The sequence below is a fragment of the Exserohilum turcica genome (genome assembly GCF_000359705.1).
Source record: "Exserohilum turcica Et28A unplaced genomic scaffold SETTUscaffold_1, whole genome shotgun sequence".
Lineage (NCBI taxonomy): Eukaryota > Fungi > Ascomycota > Dothideomycetes > Pleosporales > Pleosporaceae > Exserohilum > Exserohilum turcicum.
In genome coordinates this window covers 802,837-825,925 of record NW_007359914.1, presented here as the reverse complement: position 1 = coordinate 825,925, position 23,089 = coordinate 802,837, and the positions used below count along the sequence as shown (strand labels likewise).

The 23,089-nt window shown below is 52.3% G+C and overlaps 8 protein-coding genes across 8 annotated transcripts; 7 read left to right on the top strand and 1 right to left on the bottom strand.

Moving 5' to 3' along the window:
- Positions 1 to 375: 375 nt before the first annotated feature.
- SETTUDRAFT_152521 (uncharacterized protein) lies at positions 376 to 3,600 on the top strand (the record flags this gene model as incomplete). The annotated part of the gene is made up of 2 exons (XM_008022447.1): positions 376 to 666; positions 763 to 3,600. The coding sequence occupies 2 exons, from the start codon at positions 376 to 378 to the stop codon at positions 3,598 to 3,600; spliced, it is 3,129 nt and encodes a 1,042-aa protein (XP_008020638.1).
- A 383-nt stretch (positions 3,601 to 3,983) lies between these two features.
- On the top strand, positions 3,984 to 5,185 carry SETTUDRAFT_162121 (uncharacterized protein). The gene is made up of 3 exons (XM_008022446.1): positions 3,984 to 4,288; positions 4,522 to 4,606; positions 4,676 to 5,185. The coding sequence occupies exons 1-3, from the start codon at positions 4,027 to 4,029 to the stop codon at positions 4,950 to 4,952; spliced, it is 624 nt and encodes a 207-aa protein (XP_008020637.1). The 5' UTR covers positions 3,984 to 4,026; the 3' UTR covers positions 4,953 to 5,185.
- Positions 5,186 to 5,367: 182 nt separating this feature from the next.
- Positions 5,368 to 11,406, top strand: SETTUDRAFT_40497 (uncharacterized protein; the record flags this gene model as incomplete). The annotated part of the gene is made up of 2 exons (XM_008022080.1): positions 5,368 to 7,640; positions 10,695 to 11,406. Exons 1-2 carry the CDS (start codon positions 5,389 to 5,391, stop codon positions 11,404 to 11,406), a joined length of 2,964 nt encoding a protein of 987 aa, XP_008020271.1. The 5' UTR covers positions 5,368 to 5,388.
- Positions 11,407 to 11,553: 147 nt separating this feature from the next.
- SETTUDRAFT_18098 (uncharacterized protein) lies at positions 11,554 to 12,196 on the top strand (the record flags this gene model as incomplete). The annotated part of the gene is made up of 3 exons (XM_008021857.1): positions 11,554 to 11,745; positions 11,804 to 11,970; positions 12,037 to 12,196. 3 exons carry the CDS (start codon positions 11,554 to 11,556, stop codon positions 12,194 to 12,196), a joined length of 519 nt encoding a protein of 172 aa, XP_008020048.1.
- Positions 12,197 to 14,753: 2,557 nt separating this feature from the next.
- SETTUDRAFT_84675 (uncharacterized protein) lies at positions 14,754 to 16,091 on the bottom strand (the record flags this gene model as incomplete). The annotated part of the gene is made up of 2 exons (XM_008022163.1): positions 14,754 to 15,151; positions 15,338 to 16,091. 2 exons carry the CDS (start codon positions 16,089 to 16,091, stop codon positions 14,754 to 14,756), a joined length of 1,152 nt encoding a protein of 383 aa, XP_008020354.1.
- Positions 16,092 to 19,358: 3,267 nt separating this feature from the next.
- Positions 19,359 to 20,150, top strand: SETTUDRAFT_177962 (uncharacterized protein). The gene is made up of 2 exons (XM_008022445.1): positions 19,359 to 19,522; positions 19,553 to 20,150. Exon 2 carries the CDS (start codon positions 19,676 to 19,678, stop codon positions 20,039 to 20,041), a length of 366 nt encoding a protein of 121 aa, XP_008020636.1. The 5' UTR covers positions 19,359 to 19,522; positions 19,553 to 19,675; the 3' UTR covers positions 20,042 to 20,150.
- An 868-nt stretch (positions 20,151 to 21,018) lies between these two features.
- SETTUDRAFT_162118 (uncharacterized protein) lies at positions 21,019 to 21,506 on the top strand. The gene has a single exon (XM_008022444.1). The coding sequence runs from the start codon at positions 21,083 to 21,085 to the stop codon at positions 21,347 to 21,349; it is 267 nt and encodes an 88-aa protein (XP_008020635.1). The 5' UTR covers positions 21,019 to 21,082; the 3' UTR covers positions 21,350 to 21,506.
- Positions 21,507 to 22,039: 533 nt separating this feature from the next.
- On the top strand, positions 22,040 to 23,066 carry SETTUDRAFT_18096 (glycosyltransferase family 2 protein; the record flags this gene model as incomplete). Its single annotated transcript, XM_008021856.1, has 3 exons — positions 22,040 to 22,243; positions 22,449 to 22,778; positions 22,914 to 23,066. The coding sequence occupies 3 exons, from the start codon at positions 22,040 to 22,042 to the stop codon at positions 23,064 to 23,066; spliced, it is 687 nt and encodes a 228-aa protein (XP_008020047.1).
- Between the last annotated feature and the right edge of the window lie 23 nt (positions 23,067 to 23,089).

Genomic DNA, 23,089 nt, shown 5'->3' with positions numbered 1-23,089 from the left:
CTCAGTCTTGGAAATGAGTATACAGACAACTTCTGCAGCCTCATAATGACATCGTCGTTGCGACGTATTCCCTTACCTCTTCTACACCCCTGACCTCGGTCACCCTGCTTGCATTTACCTGCAAGCAGTTGAGGCTGCAGGCGTCTTATTCATTCACCATTCAATCCTGCGAGCGGACGTTCCTCATCACCTAACAAGACAACCCCAGAACCTCTCTGCAGAGCCGCCATATCCTTCGCTGCACTCGCCACATCTTTCTACATTGGATGGTGTCTACCCTGCAGGATGGCTGGAACTCCTGAAAATGTATCGGGCAAAGCGAGCGTGCGATCCAGACCGGCCTCAATGCAAGACCACAGGAAGCCTCCAGCAATCATGGCGAAAAAGCTTCCCTGGCTTGAGCGAAAGCCCACACACACTTTGCAAAACGCATCCATGGACGGTCAGCTTAGCACGTCCGTAGACAGCCCACGCAGCACGCCCGTAGACGGTCATCAAAGTAATGCAGACTCGCCATCCCCGAGTACTCGGGCTCCAGACCGTGAAGTCTCCTCTTCAAGCACTTCCGGGCATGCAGTTGGGGGCAAGCCGATAGCACGAAGGAAAACGTTCATCCCACCTGGTCGCTTTCAAACTCCGTCAACAGCTGGAAGTAGCCCATCGCCGGTTACGAGGCATCGACTCTCAGAGACACGACGGCCATCCTCAGCTTCCAGCAAAGGAACCCCACAATGAGTCGTGAATCGAAAACCCACTACAAAGCCATATGACTCGCAAAAACGGCCTTCAATTGTTCGCCTCGAGAACGGCGCCGATAAAATAAGGGACAATGATCACCGTCCGCGTGCACAAAGTTTGGCGCCCATTCCAGATCACCTTGAACAGTCCGTGACACCAGAGAGTACCCCGACACCAACACAGAGTAATCTCAATGGCGAACCGACACCCCCTGTAGTCATATCAAGAGTCCAAACATCTCTGGTCCAACCAGCGCCATCTCACAGCGTCTTCGAGCATACCGCCAGCCGAAGGATAAGCAATGCGGTGGATGACCTGGAAGATATGGTACAAGAAGCTATTGAGGTCGCTGAGGGCGCTCACAATCAAGAGCAGGTAAAGGAGATATACGACATCATTGAAGGGGCGAGAAACGCTGTTCAAGATGTAGCTGAACCCAACTATCTCATGACCACAGCTCTTCCTCTCAAAGCATCCAGTTCCTCAAGCCTATCATCCAGGTTTGAGCGCACAACGTCGCCTACAGCCCCGGGCAACGTTCTCGAGGACCTAGCGCCGAACATGCATTCACACTCAGCTCTTCCACGAGGCTCAGTGTCCCATGATTGGGCCTATTCGAACCAAGAACACCGAGAGAAAGAAAATTCGTCGACATCATCGCGTACTTCAACTGATAGAGAGGACGACAGAGACCATACCGACCCCGGAACACGTAGCAATCTTCTTCTTCCAAAGCACGCCCAGGCGGCTCCTAGGGAGCACGTAGACTTTGTTCTTCGTCCTGTGGGTCGAGATGAATCACGCGGTCGTTCACGCCGACGAGTCACCAACGATCCTGGAACCTACAGTCACCAGAAAAGACGCCACAAAAGCCATCGGCGTATCCCTTTGTCCAATCTGAGGAATGGTCCGAGAAGCTCTAGTTTCAGTGAAAGTGATAGTTCATCAGGCGAAGACGGATTACCAGCCCATCCTTACGACAACGAACTCGAGGTCCGAGAGCATGCACACCGTCACACGTTCAGTCTACGTCGCCATCACCGCAGACAGCCGATTGCGAGGAATTGGCCTACAGGCAAGAAACGCCTTACCGCCACTGTCGCCTGCGTCAATACAGCTCTACTTGGCATCATCGTTGGCATCTACGCGGGTGAGGTGCCACGCATACAGTACTCTCTGGCAGACGAACAGCACATCACCATTGTCGGCAACGCGGTGCTGTTTGGCGGGCTTGCGATTTCCACCTTCTTTGCTTGGACCTTACCTCTACTACACGGGAGGAAGCCCTATATCCTCACAGCCCTAGCAATCGCCTTGCCGCTCCAGTTCCCCCAAGCCATCATTGTCAGTGAATATCGAAACAAGGATACCAAATACCGCATTGGACTGTTACTTTCCCGCGCAGTATCCGGTCTCGTGCTCGGCTTTGCCAATGTAAACTACATCACGGTGCTGCTCGACCTGTTCGGCGCCTCATTGCAGTCCAAGAACCCGCACCAAGAGTTTGTTGTTGCAAACGACGTGCGCCGTCACGGTGGGGGCATGGGCATGTGGCTGGGGATCTGGTCCTGGTGCTGGATCGGCTCGCTCGCTGTGGGCTTCCAGATCGGGGCTGCAATTATCGAGACCCTGACACCCGACTGGGGCTTTTACGTTGTAGTCATGATTCTGGTCTTGGCCTTGATACTCAACATTGTTGCTTCGGAAACGCGGCGGGCCCCAGTCCGCAGATCGGTAATCGAGGTGTACGACAGAGACGAGAATTACATCACCAGGCGGGTCAATCGGGGTGAGGCGAAACTGCATATCGAAACTGAGGGGCCGATGTATTGGTTCGAAGAAGTGTGGGCTGGCATAAAGCTCATGGCCATGATGCTCCGTCAGCCGGGCTTCCTCGTCCTGGCTCTCTACCTAGGCTGGATCTACGCACAAGTCGTACTTGTCATTGTTCTCTTGGGCGCTCTTTTATCAAGGGATTACAGATGGCGACCGACAAGTGTAGGTGCAGGCGTCATGTCTGTTGCCATTGGTGCCTTCTTAGCGATCCCCTTGACAAAAGCAGGCATCTTCTCGCGAGACCGCAAAAAGGCGTTTCGAACAGACTCGATGACGTTTGAGAAGCAAGTTACTTGGAGTAGCCATCTTGTTCGGCGCGCAGTCTTCACGCTCACACTTCCTCTGATGGGCATGGCATATACCATTTCGTCAGCCGGGCGCCCCAGACCATACGCTGTGCCGATTGTCTTTGCGGGCGCTGTAGCGTTTCTCAGTGTACTCGCCATAGCCGAGTGTCATGGCCTGATCATGGAAACATTTGATACGTGCGATCTGCAGCCTGGAGTCAACACGCGGCATCGTCTCGAAAGCATGGCAGTGCAAGATCGTAGAAGAAGAACCAATTACTCGTCCTTTCCTCGGGTCACGGCTGGTATCTTTGCCAGCCAGGTCATCGCTTTCATCCTAGCAGCTGTGGCGACCATGGTCGGCGGTTCCATGACACGACGTCTGGGCGCTCAAACATCGACGGGTGTTACAGCCGGCATTCTCTTTGGTCTAACCGTCCTTCTCATCTTGGTCCTGTTCCGTTTCAAGTCTGTACAGGTTATACCAAATCACACATTCGGCACCAGACGCGACACTGCAGCATGGCAAGAGTTCAAAGACCTGGAGAAGATGGGCAGAGGCAGTGATTGGAAGGCTGTGGTTATCGGAAACCCCAGTGGCAAGATGAGAAGAATGAGTGTGCTTGAGTTGGGTGCTCTGAGTCGATGGACGGAGATTAGAAAATTGAACTTCTTGATCCAAGGGGTGATGCTGGGACAGCCAAAGGAGAAGAAGAGGGGGTTCGGGGGTGCACGGTAGACGATCGAATTTGGACAGAGGGTCGGGATGCGAGCAGAGTAAGTAGTGAAGCGGTGTTGACCTCTAGGACTAAAGACGGACATAATTCATATCCTTTGCCACATACCCTATACGGATGTTGTTGTTGCGGGTAGATGCCCGCACGTGCTCTTAGGACGACGATACAAGTGCAGTTTTCTAGGCCGATGGTGTTTCTTGCATACCCTATCTCTGTCAGCTATTTATCTTGGATTCAAAGGCATTTTTGTTGGAATCCACATGTCTTGGTGGTGAAGTAAAAATGATGAGTCTCCTGAGCGCTGAGGGTTCCGACAAGCGGCGCACGGCCCCCTCGGAAAAATCGTCAGCTCACTGCCAGAGCTCCATCCACCATCACGAGCAGACGACCGGCGACACCCCATCTTCCCCCGCCCAATTCGCATCAAGATGTCTCTCGCCGCATCCCGTGCCGTCTTACGGCAGTCGACGTTCACTGTCCGCCGGGCAGGCATCCGCAATGCCTCGTCAACCGCCGAAGCCACCAACACCGTAAAGGACGCCGCGTCAAAGGCACAGTCAAAGGCATCAGAGGGTCTCTCCAAGGTCCAGAGCTCTGCGAGCTCTGCGGCATCAAGTGCCGGTTCCGCCGTCAACAATGCGTCTCAGCAAGCCACTGGACGGGTGGGAAGGATGGTCAACTTCGTGCAAGGTTAGTCACACTCATCGCGCAGGCGCGGGGAGACGATCAATGGCATTGGAAGGACCACGGACCGCTGGAAGAGCCGGAAATGGATAGCACGGCACTCAATGGTTCGCCGGGCGGGCTGTATATGGCTTATCAGGTGCAGCCGGAGAGGGAGTGATAGATTGCGATATGCCATTTGAAGCCACGGCGAAACGATGCCGCAGTGCCAATTGAACGGCCTACTGACAATTGCACAGGAATCATTCCCCGCGCTACCTACTACGGCAAGGTTGGAATTGAGCTCGGAAGACTCATTGCCCAACAGCGCAACATGCAGCCACCGTAAGCTTTCCACAATCCGGAGGCACACGCATGCTTTCAATTGCCGGAAAAAATACTAAAGGCTCTTAGATCCGTCCAGACCATGCAAAACTACATCCAGCCCGCTCTGAACGCCCTCCGTAACCCGAGCACCATCTTCAACCGCGTGGCCAGCGTGGCTAGCGAGGCCAACAGCGCCGCCCAGCAACCCGCCAACGTTCTCGCACAAATCCGAAACATCCCCTCCGCTCAATGGTACTCGATGGGTGTGATTGCCGCTGAGGTCATTGGCTTCTTCTCCGTTGGCGAGATCATCGGCCGTTTCAAGCTTGTGGGCTACAGGAGCAAGAAGGACGAGCACCACTGAGTGCGATGAATTTAAGAAGACCAAGATACGACATTCAAGCATGCATTTGGGGCCAAGCCGACGTCAGTTGGACGAGATGGGCATGGGCGAGGAAACACTGTACGATTTCGCGGGCTGATGAGCCGGGCAAGTGTGTTTGCGGTGCATTCGGCATGGAAGGGGTCCGATACTGTATACTGCACATACCTCTGATTTAGATTACACTTTCTACATGTGCACTTTTATTGGCAATGCATCTACTTCAGTCTATCGCCCGCCATGGCGCGTGCTGTGAATGCTAAGGCGATCGGCGCTAGTTTGGCCGAACGCCGCGGCCCAATTATTTTTCCCATGCAACACTCGAACTTTTGCATCGCCAACTCGAAATTGTGACCGCGATGGACGCCTTGGTGTAGACTGCACTATTTCGAACGCCAGAATCTCCGCTCGTCCCGCCATGAACGTATTCAAACTTCTCTCGCGATCCTCCCAGGCCGCGCAGAGTTCGCCCGCGCAAAAGCTTCCCTCCTCCGGCGCCGTCGCAAACCCGCAGCTCTTCGGTCATGACGAGCCAGCACAACCGCCCGAGTCGTCCAACTCGAGTCGCAAGAGGAAGAGGGGTCAGAATGCTATGGATGCAAACTCCGCCTCTACTGCTCTACCTGCAGACCTCGATTTCTTCGGTGGAGGCGCAGGCAAAGACGGAGAGGGTGACGGAGACGCTCTGTCCAAGAAACAAAGGAAGAAGCTGAAAAAACAAGAGCGAGAAGAGGCAGCCAATCTGGAGAAGGGAGAGAATATCACCCAAGAAGATCCATACGACCTGGAGGAATGCAAGAGGATTCTGCGCTCGCGCAAACTAAAGGTCGCCGTGTTGGAAGAGTTTGCGCCGCAGGTGGAAGAATCGCGCAAGGAGAAGAAGAAGTCAAAGAAGCGGAAGAAGGAGAAAAAGGTCGAGGAAAAGAAGAAGGAGACAAAAAAAATATTGTACCCCCAGCCGATTACATCGTTTGCCCAACTCCGAACACGCTATGGTATATCGAGACGCCTCGCTGAGAATATAATGGAGCAGGGCTACAAGCTGCCGACGGAAGTCCAGATTGGAGCTTTGCCGCTGTTACTGCGCAAGAAGGGGCATCAGGAAGCCGAGGGCTTGTCTGGCGCAGAGTATAATGGCGATATTGATCTTCTGACGGTTGCGCCCACGGGTAGTGGAAAGACGATAGCGTTCCTCATACCAATCATCGATGCGCTGCTTTCAGAAAAGACGTCAGATACCAAGAGTGGCCCTCGCGCTGTTATCCTCGCGCCGACAAGGGAGCTGGCTTCACAGATTGTCAATGAAGCGAGGAAGCTGGCAAAGGGTACGGCGATAAAGGCTACGCTTATGAGGAAGGGTATGCAGGTTGTTGGGCAGGAAGACGAAGATCAGGCAAAAGACGATGAGACAAAGGACTCGCCTGAAGCATCCGAGGATGATGAAGATGAGTCCGAATCGGATGATGAAGAGAAGGCGGTGCCAAAGAAGCAGACACGTCGCCGAGGAGAACTTGTCAAGGCTGCAATCCTGGTAGCAACTCCCCTCTCTCTCCTGAATGCTCTGAAGCGCAGAGATGGCACGGTTGCAAACATCGCCAGCGTATCTCAACTCGTCCTAGACGAAGCCGACGTCCTCCTTGATCCACTGTTCCGCGAGCAAACCCTCGCTGTATGGAATGCCTGCACCAACCCCAAGCTCCGACTTGGGCTATGGTCAGCAACGATGGGATCGAACATTGAAAGCCTATCCATATCCACCCTCAACGACCGCTGGTCTGCAATTTCCTCGTCACAACCCGATCTGCCGCCACGACCGCCACTCATCCGACTTGTCGTCGGTCTCAAGGATAGCGCCATTCCAAACATTTCTCACCAACTGACCTACGCAGCCACTGAGCAAGGCAAACTTCTGGGCCTCCGTCAACTCCTCCACCCAACTGCCGTATCCAACGACTCCGATCAGCCCAGACTCCGGCCCCCATTCCTAGTCTTCGCCCAGACGATCCCCCGAGCCATAGCGCTCCACTCCGAGCTCCTCTACGACATACCACCCGAGGCAGGCGGCAGCTCGCGCATTGCCGTCCTTCACGCGGACCTGAGCTCATCAGCCCGCGACAGCATCATGACGCGGTTCCGCAAAGGCGAAATCTGGGTTCTCATCACCACGGACCTGCTCGCTCGCGGCGTCGACTTCCGCGGCCTCAATGGCGTCGTCAACTACGACGTACCCACCTCGGCAGCCGGCTACGTGCACCGTGTTGGCCGCACAGGGCGCGCGGGTCGTCAAGGCGGCGTTGCAGTCACATTCTACACGCAAGACGACATTCCCTACGTCAAGCTCATCGCAAACGTGATTCGCGCCTCCGAAAGCCTCCGTGGCGTCAGCGTAGACGAAGGCAGCGTAAAGCAGTGGTTGATGGATGCGCTGCCTACGCCATCCAAGCGGGACAGACAGCAGTTGAAGAAGAGGGGAGTCGAAGCAAGACGCTCAGTCAAGGGCAAAGATGGCAAGGTCGAAAGCAGAATTAGTAGCAAGAGTGGGTATGAGAGGCGGATTGAGAATATGCGCAAGGGAGCCAAGGAGGCGGCCAAGAGGAGAAAGGAGGAGATGCTAGATGCGGGGAAGGCGAGTGAGAGTGAGGGAGGAGATAGCGATTTCGAGGGGTTTGAGTAAGAATTACCAAATTTGTGGATGCCTTCCTTTGTGTTAGTAAGTAGTGGAGGATTTGGAAATAGTGCCAAGGGTAGAGTCTAATTAAGCCTTTTGCCACTGTAGGGTTGCAGAAAGCTTAGTCATAACGTGTCCTTGGTGTGAGCGATATGTATAACGGGGCGTGCAAGAAAGAAAGATGCGGAACAGGATTTAACCCACAATTGCGGTAGGTAGAGCATTGAAAGAGAGGTGAGAATGATACCAGTCTTTCTAGTTGGGGGATTTGCTGTACCTGCGATGGCTGGAGGATATTGTGGTGTAGTATTGTGCCCGTGACTGGGTTCCGCACAGTATATCTATGGTAGCTACGATAGATAGGAGAAAATCAACCACTTCCCACTCCGACAGCCTTACGGCAGCTACTATTCTATCTAATTTCTTGCCTATCTACCGATTGCGGTTCAAAAGCATGTTCCCTGGCTTCTTTCATGTCGCAGTACCCCATCGCTGCCACAATATCTATCTGTTTTATGAGTGATTTCGACGTGCTAACGCAGCGGCTTTCACAACGTACATTGTAGAGTACACGACATAATATAGTGGTGAGGTATCATGCACTGGATCCTATACACAGTAAGTCGGTAGTAAAATAACATGATTGATGTCTGCGACGAACGACAGTCTAGTAAACACGAGGTGTTTCTTAGGAAGTAGGCTTTGCTAGGCAGCCCACTCCTTGCAATGGTGTTTGAAAGCAAAAGCTATTCGAACAACGCGAATTTTGACTGACCCCCCTATGTTTGCTAAGTAAAGGTTCTCACTCTTTGCAAAAATTAATGGTGTACTTGTATCACTTCCTATGCACCGTACAGGCCGTGCGCGATAAGTTCAAACAGATGAAAATTTGATAGCAATGAGGGGGATAGTCGTCGCGCAACCCCTAAAGGAGGCGCCTGTTGCCGTCGGATCCGGCAACAATTTGGCCGAAAGCGAAATAGCTTGGCGCTCAGCAATGCTTAGTAGATTCCCGTTGCTAGGCGCCAAGCAATGCATCGCGTACATACTCTTCTGCAGTAATTATTTGTGAAACCGGCAGGTAATAGGAGCCTGTCACAGTTTGCTGATATATATGATATCCAACTTCGATTCGCGTAAAACGACGAAATTATATCTAAGTAGCCGGATAGCTAGTCACATGAGCTTTACTGCACTACGATGTATGCAAGACAAATACGTCCTGTAGACGCTACTCGACTTACTGCATTGCATTATCTAATCTATACCGTTACATTGTAGAAATGTTCGTTTCTACTTGAAAAGGAATGCGTTTCTTTTCTCCTGTATGTAGCTTGCATGGGTAGATCGTACGGGGTAAATCCTCGACAGTCTGCATAAGGGGTCGTGTGACGGATTGGTCTCAGAGTTGGAGCTTCAATGCGCGTTGATTGCGATACTATCTGTTTGCCTTATGGGTGATTTTATCTGCTTTAGGAGTGATTTCGAACTGCCGACACAGTAGACTTCATAGGCTAGTTCTTCAGGGTATGTATAAAAGTGCGCGTACGGTGTAACTCTTGGATCGCCAATCCGCTGTCTTTCCGTCTCCGAAGTGTGCCTGCTTCGCTCCGACTCTTGCCTTAGGTTTAAACCCTTCACAGACATGAACCTCCCCTTTCCCCTCTTTTCCCCTCCTTTTCCCTTCCCATGGGTGCTATGTTATTGGAAAGGATGTCTGACTTAAATCAGTCGACGGCATATTCGTGCATAAAGAACTCTTGGGTTGGCATGATGTGTTGAGTAACGCCACTGGACGTGGCCAACTGCTGGGTGTACGTACGCCCATAACACTAAGTCACCCCTGTGTACTTAGTAGTATAGCCGCCCACTTACAGCAGAGCAGGGGTAAGTTTTGTAACACCGAGATTCGCAAGGGGGTATTTTTGCCACTCGATTCTTTGCTCAGCCCTGCTATACAGCCAATCAGAGATTATCGGTTTTGTATTCCTCCAATTACGTACAACAGTAGAAGACATGACTAAAATAGCTAACGTAAATTTGATCTTCACCGACGCAGGCTCGAAGTTTTACAAAACTTGCCCCTGCTCTACTGGACGATGTTGTAGTCGCCCTCATATCGAGGCTGACAGGCAGAATCCGTCATTTTCAACATTATTCCTCCTGATTCCAGTCTCATAGAGTATTGCAAGCCTGCAGCCAAGACGGGTTTACCTTGATGTGTTTGCCGTTAGAAGCACGCATGACTATGATCTGCGTATACGTGGTCTGGTGGTTAAATATTCAAGACAGGGCTTTATTCGGACTGGGGTTAGGTTTTAAGCTTAACCAAAGCTAGCCTATTAATACTAAGCTTGGACTGCTCCTATCCAATTATAAGTGATTAAGCTGCTTATAAAGCGGGGCTTAGCGGAGTCTTCTAACGTAATTGGTGTTACAAAACCACCCCTGGGCACTAACCAGCACCCCTGCTAGTGCATCTGCTAGTGCCCCATCTTGAATATTTAACCACCAGACCACGTACGGTGGTGCGGTATTTGTGGCCGTAGTTGAATAAGTGATCTACGAGCGACGCTCTTATGCTCAAGCCGACGCTCCGATGCTCCGACGCTCCGTCGCTACAACAGATCTCCGAGATTTTCCTCAGGAGTAGTTCTCGCGCGGATAGTGTTTTATAGGCCGAGCCTAGTACAACGTCCATTTGCCATATAAGAATGCCTTGCTCATCTTTTGCCAGTTAAAGTATCAGTTTTTTTTACAATATCTTGGATGAACAACAAGTAAAGTGCATTACCAACGCACAGCTTGGGACTCAATTCGTTACCATGGGGAACTTTCAGCAACTCAAGATTATACCAATATTTATTGGTTGCACCATTGCAGTGGTAAGGCGCCCTAAAATGATTGAGCTAGGAGTATCTGTTGACTGAAGACAGGCTATTTTGCGCATTGTTTTCGTTTGCATTTATAATGTATATTTCCACCCCTTACGAAAATGTAGGTCAAGTCGTCCAGTTCAAACATGGCAATTAACTAAGCCGCAATAACAGATCCAGGACCCAAGCTCGCAGCAGCTACTGGGTTGTTTTTTTACACTACAAAGCTTTACGTGGAGAAGAGGCCAAATGGGAAGCCGAGACTCATAAGAAATACGGCGAAATCGTACGGCTTGGGCCTGATCGATTGAGCTACATCACCCCACAAGCTTGGAAAGACATTGCTGCCTCCGGAGCGGGCAAACGCGAGGAAAATCCCAAAGATCTAGCAACTTTAGCACCAGACATACATGGTTACAGATCTATGCTCTCAATCCCTCTCGCAGTCGATCACCGGGCACACCGAAGGATCTACGCCTCTGCGTTTAGCGACAAAGCTTTGAGGCTGCAAGAGCCCTTGATCCTTGGCTATGTCAACTCGCTGTTACGCATTGTCAAGAACCACGCGACGGGCAACTCACCTGTTACGTTTGATATTTGCAAACTGCTCAACTGCACGACCTTTGATGTTATGGCAGATCTAGCTTTTGGGGAGCCTCTAGGCCTCCTCGATCAGTCAGAGCTAACGCCTTGGGTTAAGGCAATATTTGCAAACGTCCAAAGGCTTTCGATTTCACGTTTGACGCGCGAGTACAAGTCTTTAGGTTTTCTCATCAAGATGCTTACTCCAAAAAGTGTTCTAGAAGGCGCATATACACACTATAACCACTCCTACGAACGGGTAGAGAAGCGACTAGCACGAGGCGTCGACATAGGGAAACTCGACATATAGAAACTTGTCATGGAAAAAGATGAGTCAGCCAGACTGTCGATGAGGCAGATGGCGTGTGACGCGCAATCATTCATGCTAGCCGGAACGGAGACTACGGCGACCCTGCTAAGCGGCCTCACATACTTATTGCTATCGAATCCACATCACATGCAGAGACTCCAGGCTGAGGTGCGGGGGTTGAAGAAAGAGGAGCTTAACCTTATGCAACTAGCCCAGCTGCCGTTCCTGTCCGCATGCTTCCAAGAAGGTCTGAGATGCTACCTCCCTGTTCCGACTCCATTTTTCCGCATTACACCCAAGGGAGGCAACATGATCTGTGGAGATTGGATCCCAGGATTCGTAAGTATACCCAACATCAACCTAGCCTATACTCTAGCTGACTAAGTCATCGCTTTAGACCCGTGTTGCCGTCTCTCATTACGCTGCCTACCAACACCCGATGAATTTCAAGGACGCCAGCTCCTTTATTCCCGATCGTTGGCTCCCTGGATCTGGCTACGAAAGTGACCGCAAAGATGTCTGTAACCCATTTTCCGTCGGTCCACGCGATTGTATCGGTCAGAAGTAAGTTGCCCCTAGTGTCTGAATTCTTTGTAGGCAAGAAAGGAAATGACTAACGCGTTGAAATAGTCTGGCACATCACGAGATGCGCGTTATCCTTGCAAATCTTGTATGGCACTTTGATTTCGAGTTGTGCCCAGAAAGTCAGGGTTGGCTCAATCAGAAGGTTTACATGCTGTGGGACAAGCCTCCGCTGATGGTCAAGGCCAAGCTTAGAGCTGATTTATAGGTTTATTTTGTATAGAAAGTGAAAATTCTTGAGCGCTACTTACTTTCGCCTTTTACGCCAAGACTTCAGGGTAGAGTTTGTGCGGCACAAGATGCTGGAAGAAATTTGGCTTTCATGCTTTGCCCTTTTGGGGATTGTAGATGGATACATGGATCATAGAGTGACGGGTCAGCGTAAGGCGTTAAGGCAGCATGGAAAGGTGGCAAATTAGTTGATACAGATGGACGCACAGAGGTACGGGCGTCAGGCGGTTGTCATAGATGTATCACAAAGGGTGGAAATCTTGAATTAATGCAACTGTTTTTCCTTCTTCAGTATTCACTTGCAAAATAGAAAATGCTTTTGTTTTCTAAACCCTGCTGGGATGTTCAATACTGTATCAGACGGATTGCCGCGTGCTAGGTTCTCCTTATTGAATACTACCACGCCTCCATTACTTTATTGCAGTTCTATCGACATTAGAGCAGACGCGATTGGACCAACGTTTTTTTTTTTAAAAAAAAGCAGCACATGCACGTTACAAGCAGCAAGACATATTTTCTTCACAACAAGTAGAGAAGCGCTACCTAAGGGAAGTCAGGGGTGTCCCTCATCAGCCTGTACACCTAGCCTGGCAACTACAGAGTATCAAAGTAGTAATAGTCGCTGGCGATCTGTCTTGTGTATACTAGTACCATCTACTCTACATCTCCCTCTCACTACCTATACCAGACTTATTCCGCTAATAAAACCGGATACTTATATGTACAGCATTCATTGAACGCTAAGTATGTAATGACTTTGCGTATTTGATCTATGAACCTGGCAGGCTATATAGGAGCTTGTCGAAATTTATTGATCGATTATTAGCATAGAATGCCCTACTTGTGCTCGAGTGAAGAGAGGTAGTGGAACCTAATCAAATAACAAGTATATTATGAGGTTGCAATAGCATTTTCTATTCCTGCAAGAAAAAAAATCTAGGATACATCAAGAATGATAAACATCTATCACTAATACTACAGTGAATCAACATATATCTTGAGCAAAATGTGCGTAGTAGAATACTACTCAGTACGTAGAGTTTAATTACCATCCAGCAAAGAATATAGCTGTACTTGGTTCATAATTTCAGCATTCGCATCACAGGTTATTTTTGTGTCCCTTAGCTTTACCTGGGTGACTTTGAGAGGCTTTAGCCTACATCCTAGGCTCTCGACCTTAATAATAGTACATCGATAGATAAACAAAACCCCCCCAACACAATCTACAAAGACATCTCCCTCCTCTACCTTCACTACCTTCGGGTAGCGATCAACCCAAGCTGACACCGTCCATGTCAAATAGGAAGAATGGCACGTTCCAAAGCTCTTTATCCAACATCTTTTCTTTAAAGAGAAACAGGGGTGTGTGTGTGACTAAAGTAGCCAACAAACACATCCCAGAATCAGAATGAAAAAAAATGAAAAATCGCAACATGATTATCATCGAGTTAGCCGTGGTATATTAGTCAGTAAGGGGGGGGGGGAAAAGAAGGGAGATAAGCCAGACGATCAAGCATACTCTAGTACTTTGACGTAACCATTCTACACTGTATATCTTATCTAATATCACTACTGCAGTTTGAACCAAAGACTTCCTATCTTCTCCCAGCTATCTAAAGGTAATGTTTCCCCCTTCCCCCTTCCGACCTTTCATATAGACAGCTAACATATATTCTAACTAAGTAACCCCCCCCCCCCCCAACCCCCCCCCCCTATTTCCTCCTCGTTGAACTAGCTCAAACCCCACACGCTTATAATTTGAAACCTGGAAGCATATCCCAGATCACGCTGTCTAATACATAACGTAATCTCTATATTCCAATCCTCAAAACAACACAAAAACAGCCCAAGACCCCCTATCACCCCACCCCTAAACCCATATACTCACACCCACAGCCCCGCAAGCATGTCCCAGCCTCCACTCTTTTACCCCCCTTCCCAAAACCCTCTACAATCTGCATATCTACCAATTCATACCTTTTCTCCATCTTCCCATCTTCTTTCTTCCTTCCCACCAGTTGATATTCCATATCCGCCAAGTACGTATGTACATAATATATGATACCAAGGAAGGGGGGGGGGGCATTCAAAACATGCAGTCAGTGTAATGTGTACCATGCATGCAATGCAACTATGCAATACATTTAGTTAAACCTTCAGAAGAATTCGTCCAGATAAGCTGCAATCTGGGCATAATCTGCATTAGTTGGTTACTAATCTTCTCCTTTCCTTTCTTTTTCTTTTTTTTTCTTCTCTTCACTGTTCGCATGTAGCGAGAGGACCTGGAAAGACTTGGAAAAGATAAACAGAAAAAACTACATGGCAAAAGTTGATATTTAGGGACTTTGTATGTAGAAAACAGTGACATGGAGAATACTATATTCGTAATCAGTATGGCTTATTTTTTTTGTTTTTTTAGAAAAAAAAAATAACTATCATTCATTCATTCATTTGCATCAAATCATCTTAATATCAACCTCCCTTCCTCCTCCCTCCAAACAAAACACCCAAACCATAACAGAAAAAAAGACCACCTAAATCTCCACACCATAAACCTCACACCCCGCCCTCCACCACACGCTCTCCCTCTCCCTCTCACCCAACCCCTTCTCCTGCATCCACAAGCCCAGCAGATCCCTCCAGAGGCCCCAATTACCCGCTTCGCCACTCGGACCCCCCACATTGCACACGGGCCAATCACTGCCGAACATGGCTCTGTGGGGGAAACAGGCGAGGGCGTGGTCGAGAAAGGGGGATAGCGCGGTGAGGAGGGTGGGGAGATCAGCGGGGGTGGGGGCGTCTTTGAATTCGTTTAGGGCGCCCGAGAGTTTGATGGAGAGTTGGGGGTCTGGGGTGAGGGCGGAGAGGGCGGAGAGCCAGTGGGGGGAAGGAGTGGGGGAGGAGACGGAGAGGGGGTGTTTGGCGAGGTGGTCTGGGGTATTTGTTAGCTCTGTTTTTTTTTCTGCTTCTTGGCCGTTTGGTCTCCTTTTTTTATTTCTCTCTCCTCCTCGAACGCCATCTCTCCCGCTCTATCTCATGATCTTCGTATTTGAAGCCATGGAAACTCAGAAAAACTCAAAATAAAAAAAAACAGTAAAGAGAGAACGAACAAACTTACTAATCACAAATCTAACTCCTCTCCCCTTTCCCACACCTTCACTTTCTTCAACCTCTCTTACTCTTCTAATCAACTTCCCCACCGCATCCATCGCCGAATACCCATATCGATGCACATCGACGCCAACATCAAAGCACCACCCTTTCCCGTCTCTTCCCCGCCTCAAAGCCGCCAGATTGCTAATCCATCCATCCTCGTTCTCGCTCAACATGCTAGCAACAACGCCCTCGCCCTTTCCTTGGAGCAAGTACCGGAATCCCACGACCTTGCTCCAGAGCACGGGCCCCGCAGTTTCTTCCGCGAGTTCGAGGTACGTCGTGAATACGGGTGGAGCAAGATGCAGAGGACCGTAGATGACGCATCCCTTCATTTTCTGTGCTTCTGCTTCACTAAAGCCGTCGCCGGGGTCGGGCTGCGCTTCGGCGATGCGGCGCAAGAATTTGATTTCCTCGAGTGGCTGTTTGGCCCATTCCGAGAGTTTGGCCTTTACGGCTTCTTTGGCTTCGGCTGTGGGTGTGCTGGAGAAGAATGACGTTGGAATGTCAGAAGGGGACGCGGAAGGCAGATATCGATCAGTTTCTACGTATATGAAGCCAGACGGTGGGGGTGATGTGATGGAGAGGTAGTCTGAAATGCCGTGACGCTTAGCGAGGGCGTTGTCGGGTGTCATCCAGCCATGGTCCGAAGAAGAAGTTGCTGTTGAGGGCCAGAGGTGGATGTGAGTATCTAGGATGCGCTGTTCTGATTGTGACATGTTTGGATTGCTTCAACTTATGAACTCGGTGGAGCGTGGTGTCGTGATGTTGTTGCTGTTGTTATGGTAATAGCAGGAGCCGCGCGGAAAGATGCAGACTTTAATAGCAGAATTACCGAGTACAATACCGGCCCAAGGTGTCACAAATATCGAGAAGCATGTAAAAGGACTTGTGGAAGCGTCGTTATGTCAATATTATCGCTGCTGCTATGCAACAGATGCGCACGTGGATGTCTTTCGCGTTGGGCGGGGTAATGAGACACCGAGAAAAACGGTGGTGGTATCCACCAATGCTACGAATCCATGGAAAAGACACAATGTACAACAAGCAAGCATCTGAATGCAGTGCCCGTGGTGTTGTACACATCTGAAAGGTCGGAAGGGACCATGATAGTCGTCCCAGCTGCAAACCACTGTAGCTGTCATGTTAGCATGCTTAAGCAAGCAGGCCTCCAACTACTCTTCACCTGTCAAAATCGCCGGAGTCGAGATGATTGTCTTCTCAAACAACACATAGTCCAGGTTAACATGCCCACGCGAAATACGTTGTTCGAATTGACGTTGCTCCGCGGACACATGATAAGACATCGTCGATGTGAGACTCAGCCACTTAAACGCACATGAACTAGCAGCTGCATGTCATGCAGACGGATTAATAGGAGCCCATGAGTACCAGTTCTAGACTTCATGCGAGGGCCCCATCTTGGCATCACAGTGCAAAAGGCGCATCCAGAGACACACGTCAGACCAACGAGAATACGACGGAGGTACCTCTTGCAGGTCTGCTCCACGCAAGATGCCGACCGAATACTGACGTGATCTTAAGAGACACCTCGTCTCGACAGGGGCAAGCGATAGGCGCCTAGCCGTCCCGTGTCTTCCAGCCACACGAGGACAGGTGTCAGATTGCAGGCCTGTAGAAGCTGACAAAATATGTGGGGTAGCTTAGTTTGAAAAGACGCATCCCGCAAACCACGAGCAGTGCTAAACATAAGCTTCGCTTGCGAGCATGGCATCAGGTGGCGCTGTGCGGTAGTGGTAGTGCTCTTTCTTTTTTCATTACCCTGCGTTTGCTGTGCTTGGAAAAGTCAGTGTTATCGTCAAGTAATTCCCGAAACGAAAGTGGAAATGCGGAAGCGAAGGAGGGGTAAGCGGAGCAAAGAGGGCCGGAGAAGGGCCGAAGGTGGCTCGCGCAGCTCAACAAACAAACATGTATGAAGCTTGCGTGCGTAAATGTGCGTGAGGCTCTGCTCTATCCCATGCGTTTTTGCGTGTAGCGTGACATGTGATAGGCACGACGTGGCAATGGCCTATGCCGAGCGTGTGGCATCGGCATGCCGCAGAATGCGCGGTGGATAAAAAACTGCCGTCTGGCCTGGCAGCCATCACTCTGCGACAACGACGACGCTCAACGTTTTGAATGCTCCCGATCTTGACCTCTGCCAACTCCACCCGTGTTGCGAAAACGTCTGCCGGAAATTCCCCAAAAAGAGCGTCTATGCAAGTGGGCCATCCTTGTCTGGTCGACAATATCACCTCAGAATCGCGTGCGACGTGCCGCGCTGACAGAAATTTGCTGAGGGCCAAGTGCTTTCCGTATCCACACCCGTTTGCCCATCAGCCGCCCGTACGCAGCAGTAGTGCGTGGGCCCTCACCAGGCGCCATTTGAGCACACACAAAAAAAAACGAGGCCAGTGAGCGGAGCGATGGACAGTGTTGTTGTGTATCCCATACAACATGGCAGGCTGACTCGTGCGGCGTCTATTGCCTAAAGTCATGAGTAGAGACGGAGAGGCTATCCGGCTGTTTTAAGCTGAGCGTGAAAAAGAGGGTGGGGTCACAAAGTCTGGATGCAGCGAGTGCAGCCGTGATTGTGGAGAAGACAGGCAAGACCCTTGATCCAGGCGTCTGCCGAGTCAGCGACGGGCTCAGTCACCCTGCACGACATTTTAGCGCGCTTGTTGCTGTGGAGTGCGAGTACGCACTGCGGCTCGCCCGGGTCAAGTGGCCGACTGTGAGAAACTGCTCGAGACGGTACATTTCTGCGTCGATACCATGGACATGCGGCTGGCGCTGGCGTGTAGGCTTGATTGCGCGCCATGTTGACGTGCAGCTGCAGCAAACGGCGGCCTCGGGCAGGTTTCTAGTGTCGAGCTTTGTAGATGAGAAGGGGGAAAAAGGGCAGCGGCAGCAACGTTGGCCGACGTCGTCATCTTACTACAAAGATCGACGAACCATGGAAAAAGCAATTCTTAGGGACTCCATTAGTGCACCCTGGATCGGCCAGGATCGGACCCATCGCAATTGTACCGAGCCCATCGCTGCTAGTAGGGGGTGGCCACAGGACCCCCCTACACCCACGGCGCTATACGACGCGCAAGCAGTGGAGTTGACACTGCGCAACAAAACAATGACGATATCATCCCGGGCACAGGCTGTGATGACTGATGCCGTGTTCCTGGAATGAGTGCGGGTCGAGTATGCACGTGACGCGGATAGACATTGCGAATGCCATTCTGCACCGTTTGGGTATGTCCTGCTTCCCAGTTTGACCGCGAGATGGTCCGCAGCGACCGATGACCGGCCAGAGTCAGGCCATGGGCGTGCTGGTTTGGGGTGGTGATTTGCAGCTCGTGCTTGCCGCTCGATCTCGGTTCATGACCGGCTCGGCGCGAGCGCTACGTTTGACACGCCCGGGCTGTGACGTCCATCGACACGAAGACACATGGTGCTGATGAAATTTTCCTGTGGGGGGCTGCGCATGCCAGACAGGCTGCAGACAGGCTGCAGCCTGGCCATTGTCTTGTTTCCGGAACGAGAGTGTGGGTGACAAGTGCTGGTCCAGAGTTGGCCGGTCGGGAAATGTCTGGCTGTGTTTGGTGTTCCAAGGTCGCTCGCTGTGCGCGCGCACGCGAGCCAACCCCCCCAGATTCTTCGGAGCTCAGCCCTTGGCGCGCACACAGCTGATTTGCCTAACTTTCTTTGTGTGTCATACGAATGTGACATGATCATGAGCAGATGGACCACGCCGACATGCAAACGAGAGAGCCTCGCCCCGACGTGTGCACCAAAGGCAGGCCCTGGTGCAGGTGCAGGCCCAAACGGTCAATGTCGTCAGATACAGTAGTCCTTGCCTGCCAGCCCGCTACTGGCTACGAGACAGCGCAGCCATGGGCCATCGTCATATTATCCCGACATGGAAAAACTCCAATCCACTTTCGCCAGAGTATTGTAGGGTGGGGCGGTGGTGGGGACGGGGGGGGGCCATATCCCCTTGCATTGTACGTGTTACGTGCGGAAGCGTTAGTCGTCGAAGAAGGGGAAATATATGCGATCAGTGCTGAGAGCTTGCATGCAGCCCGGCAGCGTGTCTCGCGCGTGAAGCGAAAGGTGCAGAGTTTTTTTCTTCGTCTTCGGCAATTGACCCAGCTGAGCGGATGGCCATGGATGCTGACAAGCAGCAGGAAAAACATCAGGAGAGACCAAGTCAAAGAGCCGGACATGCAGGCAAGTCACGGACAGGCGCAAAGCAAGAGTGGGATTTGGCTGGGAGCGCCTCGTTGCGGCCGCGTAAATTGAGAGCATGTCTGTCATCGCGATGGAGGGGGGGGGACTCCTCTGGGCCAGGCTGGTCGGGCTAGTGCGTGTGCGTGTGGCGCTGGCGCAGGCTGCAGCTGAGCATTTGGAGAATTTCGGATCGGCAGAAGCACCAATGAAAATGTTCCGCGCCGACGAGGTATGGGGGTGCTGGGCCACAGCCCACGGACATCGAACTGCGAGTCCGTGCCTAAAGTCGTCCTGGACAGTGTGGTGCATCGGGGGCCCGGGAGTCCGAGGCGTGCAGGGCCCTTGGGTGCGACGTGGTGGTGGACGTGTGCTCAGCGAGTTGGGTGCTTGCTCGTCCTGTGTGCCGGGAAAAGTTGGGGGGTCGAGTGGGTTTCGGTGGTGAACAGGCAGCTATGACGAGAGGTGGAGAGGCATGGGCCACGGGCGGCGCCAGGCTAGGAGCAGGTAGTGTAGCGCCTGAGCTTGGTGGCTCTCTCCAGCACACAGGCCAGCGGGAGCGGGATGACAAGCATAACAATAAGGTTTCAACAAAGGGTCTTTGCCGCTCGACGTGCTGCTTCACTAAAGCAAACAAGGCCGGGGCGCTGGCGTCTGGCGTCAGCCGTCGCGGTGCGAGTGCGTGGCCGTGGGCGTGGGTGTCGTCGAGGCCGTGGCAGCGGCAACGGCACCCGTCTCCAGACGACGGCGGGCCAGAATGCTGTGGGTGGGCAGGGTCAGAAATTGCCGCAACGCACAATGATGTTTGCTGAGGGCAAGCGAAATCAAGTGTGCATGAGAAGTTCGGCGCCGGCAAGGTTTCCCTGGGGGGCGCCACTAGGGGAGCAGGTGTGTGTGCAGTCCAAGTGTGTGTGTAGGACGTGCAGCATGCAGGCCCGCTCCGCTTGAGTGGAGTGGGCGTGTCGTCGGTCGGTGCGAGAGCGCGTCGACTCTGGAGGCCCTGGCCAGAGTGTTGAGTGTGCCATGGCCGTGGCTGTGGCCGTCGACGCCGACAACCACCACCAGGCCATCAGGCCGCCGCGGCACATTGCTGGCCGCTGCACATGTCTGCTGGGTGCGGGAGGGTTGCAGCCGCGGCAAAGCCACCGTCAGCCATGGCGAGCAGCGTGTTGTTGTTGTAGTGGACGACGAGGACGAGGTGGTGGTGGTGGTGGTGGTGATGATGGCGATGGCGATGACGATAATGACGATGGCGATGATGCTGCTACTGCTGATGATGATAAAATAGTGATGGTGATAATGATGATGATGATGATGATGATGATGGCAATGGTGGTGGTGGTGGTGGTGTTGGCCGTGGCCGTAGTAGGGGCACGCGTAGTAGCAGTGGTAGCAGTGGTGGTAGTGGTAGTGGTAGTAATAGTAGTAGCAAGTAGTCGCGGTCATAGACGGAGTGGCAGTGGCAGTACACCTATTAGCAGCGGCCATGGGCGTGGAAATGGGAATAGCGGAGGCCAAGGTGCTGGTCGTGCAGCGCGATGCAGGCGGCAAGCGGCAGGCGAGAGGCGAGAAGCGAGCGGCGAGCGGCGAGCAAAGTCCGGAAGCGGAGATACGAAGTAGTCCCGGGTGGGGAGTGGCAGAGGCGACGGCCACGCCCACAGCACCAGCCCCGACGAGCGTTGACAACAAGCCCACCTACCCTCTCTTCCCCTTCCCCGTCGCCTCGCGCACCCTAGGTACATGCGGTAGATAGACACATGGCATGGGAATGGCAATGGCCCCTTCCACCTGCCGTCTTGGAGTGGTTCGTCGGGTGCATTGCCCTGCTGCCATGCCCCTCGTAGCGCGTCCCAGTCGAGATAACGTGCCGCCAACTGTCTTCGACACGGCCCAGACTCCAGATGCAGCTGCAAAGCCATCCTCCAGGCGAGAGCGGGTGATGGTTCACGCTACCTCGAGGCCGTGCAGCGCGCGGGTAGCACGCCTATGTATGTATGTAGGTGTAGGTAGGTAGGGGAGGTAGCACGCCTGACCAGGGTTGCTGCTGTGCCGCATCCAGCCATCCACCACCCATGCCTCCCTTTCCCCCCCTCCCCCCTCCGCTCCCCCCTTCATGCTGTTACTTGGAAGACGAGACGAAAAGGGACCACAGCCTGTCCTGTTGCCTTGGACTCCAAAACTTCCGTGCCATTGCGACTTTTTTGTTTCTGCATAAACTACATCGTTGGGGGGTATCGCCCAACACGGCGCACAAGAAGACGACGCTGCAAATTCGGCCATGGCCATCAAACTCCAAAACACCATGCATGATCCAACCAGGTCCCTTTTGGTGGTATCCGTGAGCTGCCGTGCTCCAAGTTATTAAGGAAAAAAAGAAGAAGAAGAATCAAAATCAAACGTGACGGCCAAACAAGCCCAAATGCTGTTGTTCTTACCCAGACACATGCCGTCGACATGTCGGGCCGACAACTTCATCACCCGCTGGCTGTTTTCGCACAACTGGCGCATCCAGATGCAGAACCACCGCGAGTGCGAGGTCGAGACGACGCTCGAAGACGACGCCAAGTATCTGCGTCAGTGCTTGCGCTGGGTCCGCTCCAACTGGAGGAGCAACCTGACTAGCTTGACCGAGGGTTACATGTGGATGGTGAGTGCTAGTTTTCCCTCTTCCAATATTTGCACAAATTTCGCGTCGTTGGCCGCCAAGCCAGCCCCTCTTTTTTTCCTTTCTCTCTCTCACACTCTCTCTCACTCACACATGCTACTCCCCCCCCCACTCGCCTACCCACTCTGCCTAGGCGGCCTTGCACGCCTGTTTCGTAGTGTTGCTAACCGTGTCGCGTGTCCAACAGAGATACCCTTGGTCGCTGTACGCCGTCTTCCAGACCACGGTCACGCAATGGGCGTTTCTGCTCGACTGTGCCCTGCTCGCCTCGGCCTACCTGGCCTTTTGTGAGGCTGGCTACTATCCAGCAGACGAGGGTCAGCTGTCGGGCGCCGACAAGTGGCAACGCTCGCTCCTGTGGGCGCTCTTTATCGCGCACTGGGTCTTTGCAAAGACGATCAAGCTAGTGCCCCATTTGCTACGGAACCCCGGCGATGTCCGCTTTGTGCCGGTCTCGATCCTGTTTGGCTATTTCCACAACCTGATCAAGCTCTACGGGTGCATAACAGTCACAGAGGTATGTGTTACCGCGCGAGTCTGGAGGGTGGGGGGCCCACGGCGCGTCTTGCCCGTGGCCCTGTTTGTTTTGTTTGTTTGCGTCAAGACGCGTACACGTTGGTGTGCATTTGTGGCTGACCTAGACGGCAATTAGACTACATGGGGCACCCGCGAGGGCGCCGATGCGGACGACAACATCAGAATGCTGCCGATCCCGCCGATGGCAGCGATTACGCCTCCCCTGACGCCTCCGCCTGGCGGACGCGTCCTCCGAGAGCGATGCGCCGGATTCCCGATGATGAAGTAGACGAAACACTTTTCTCCTCCACT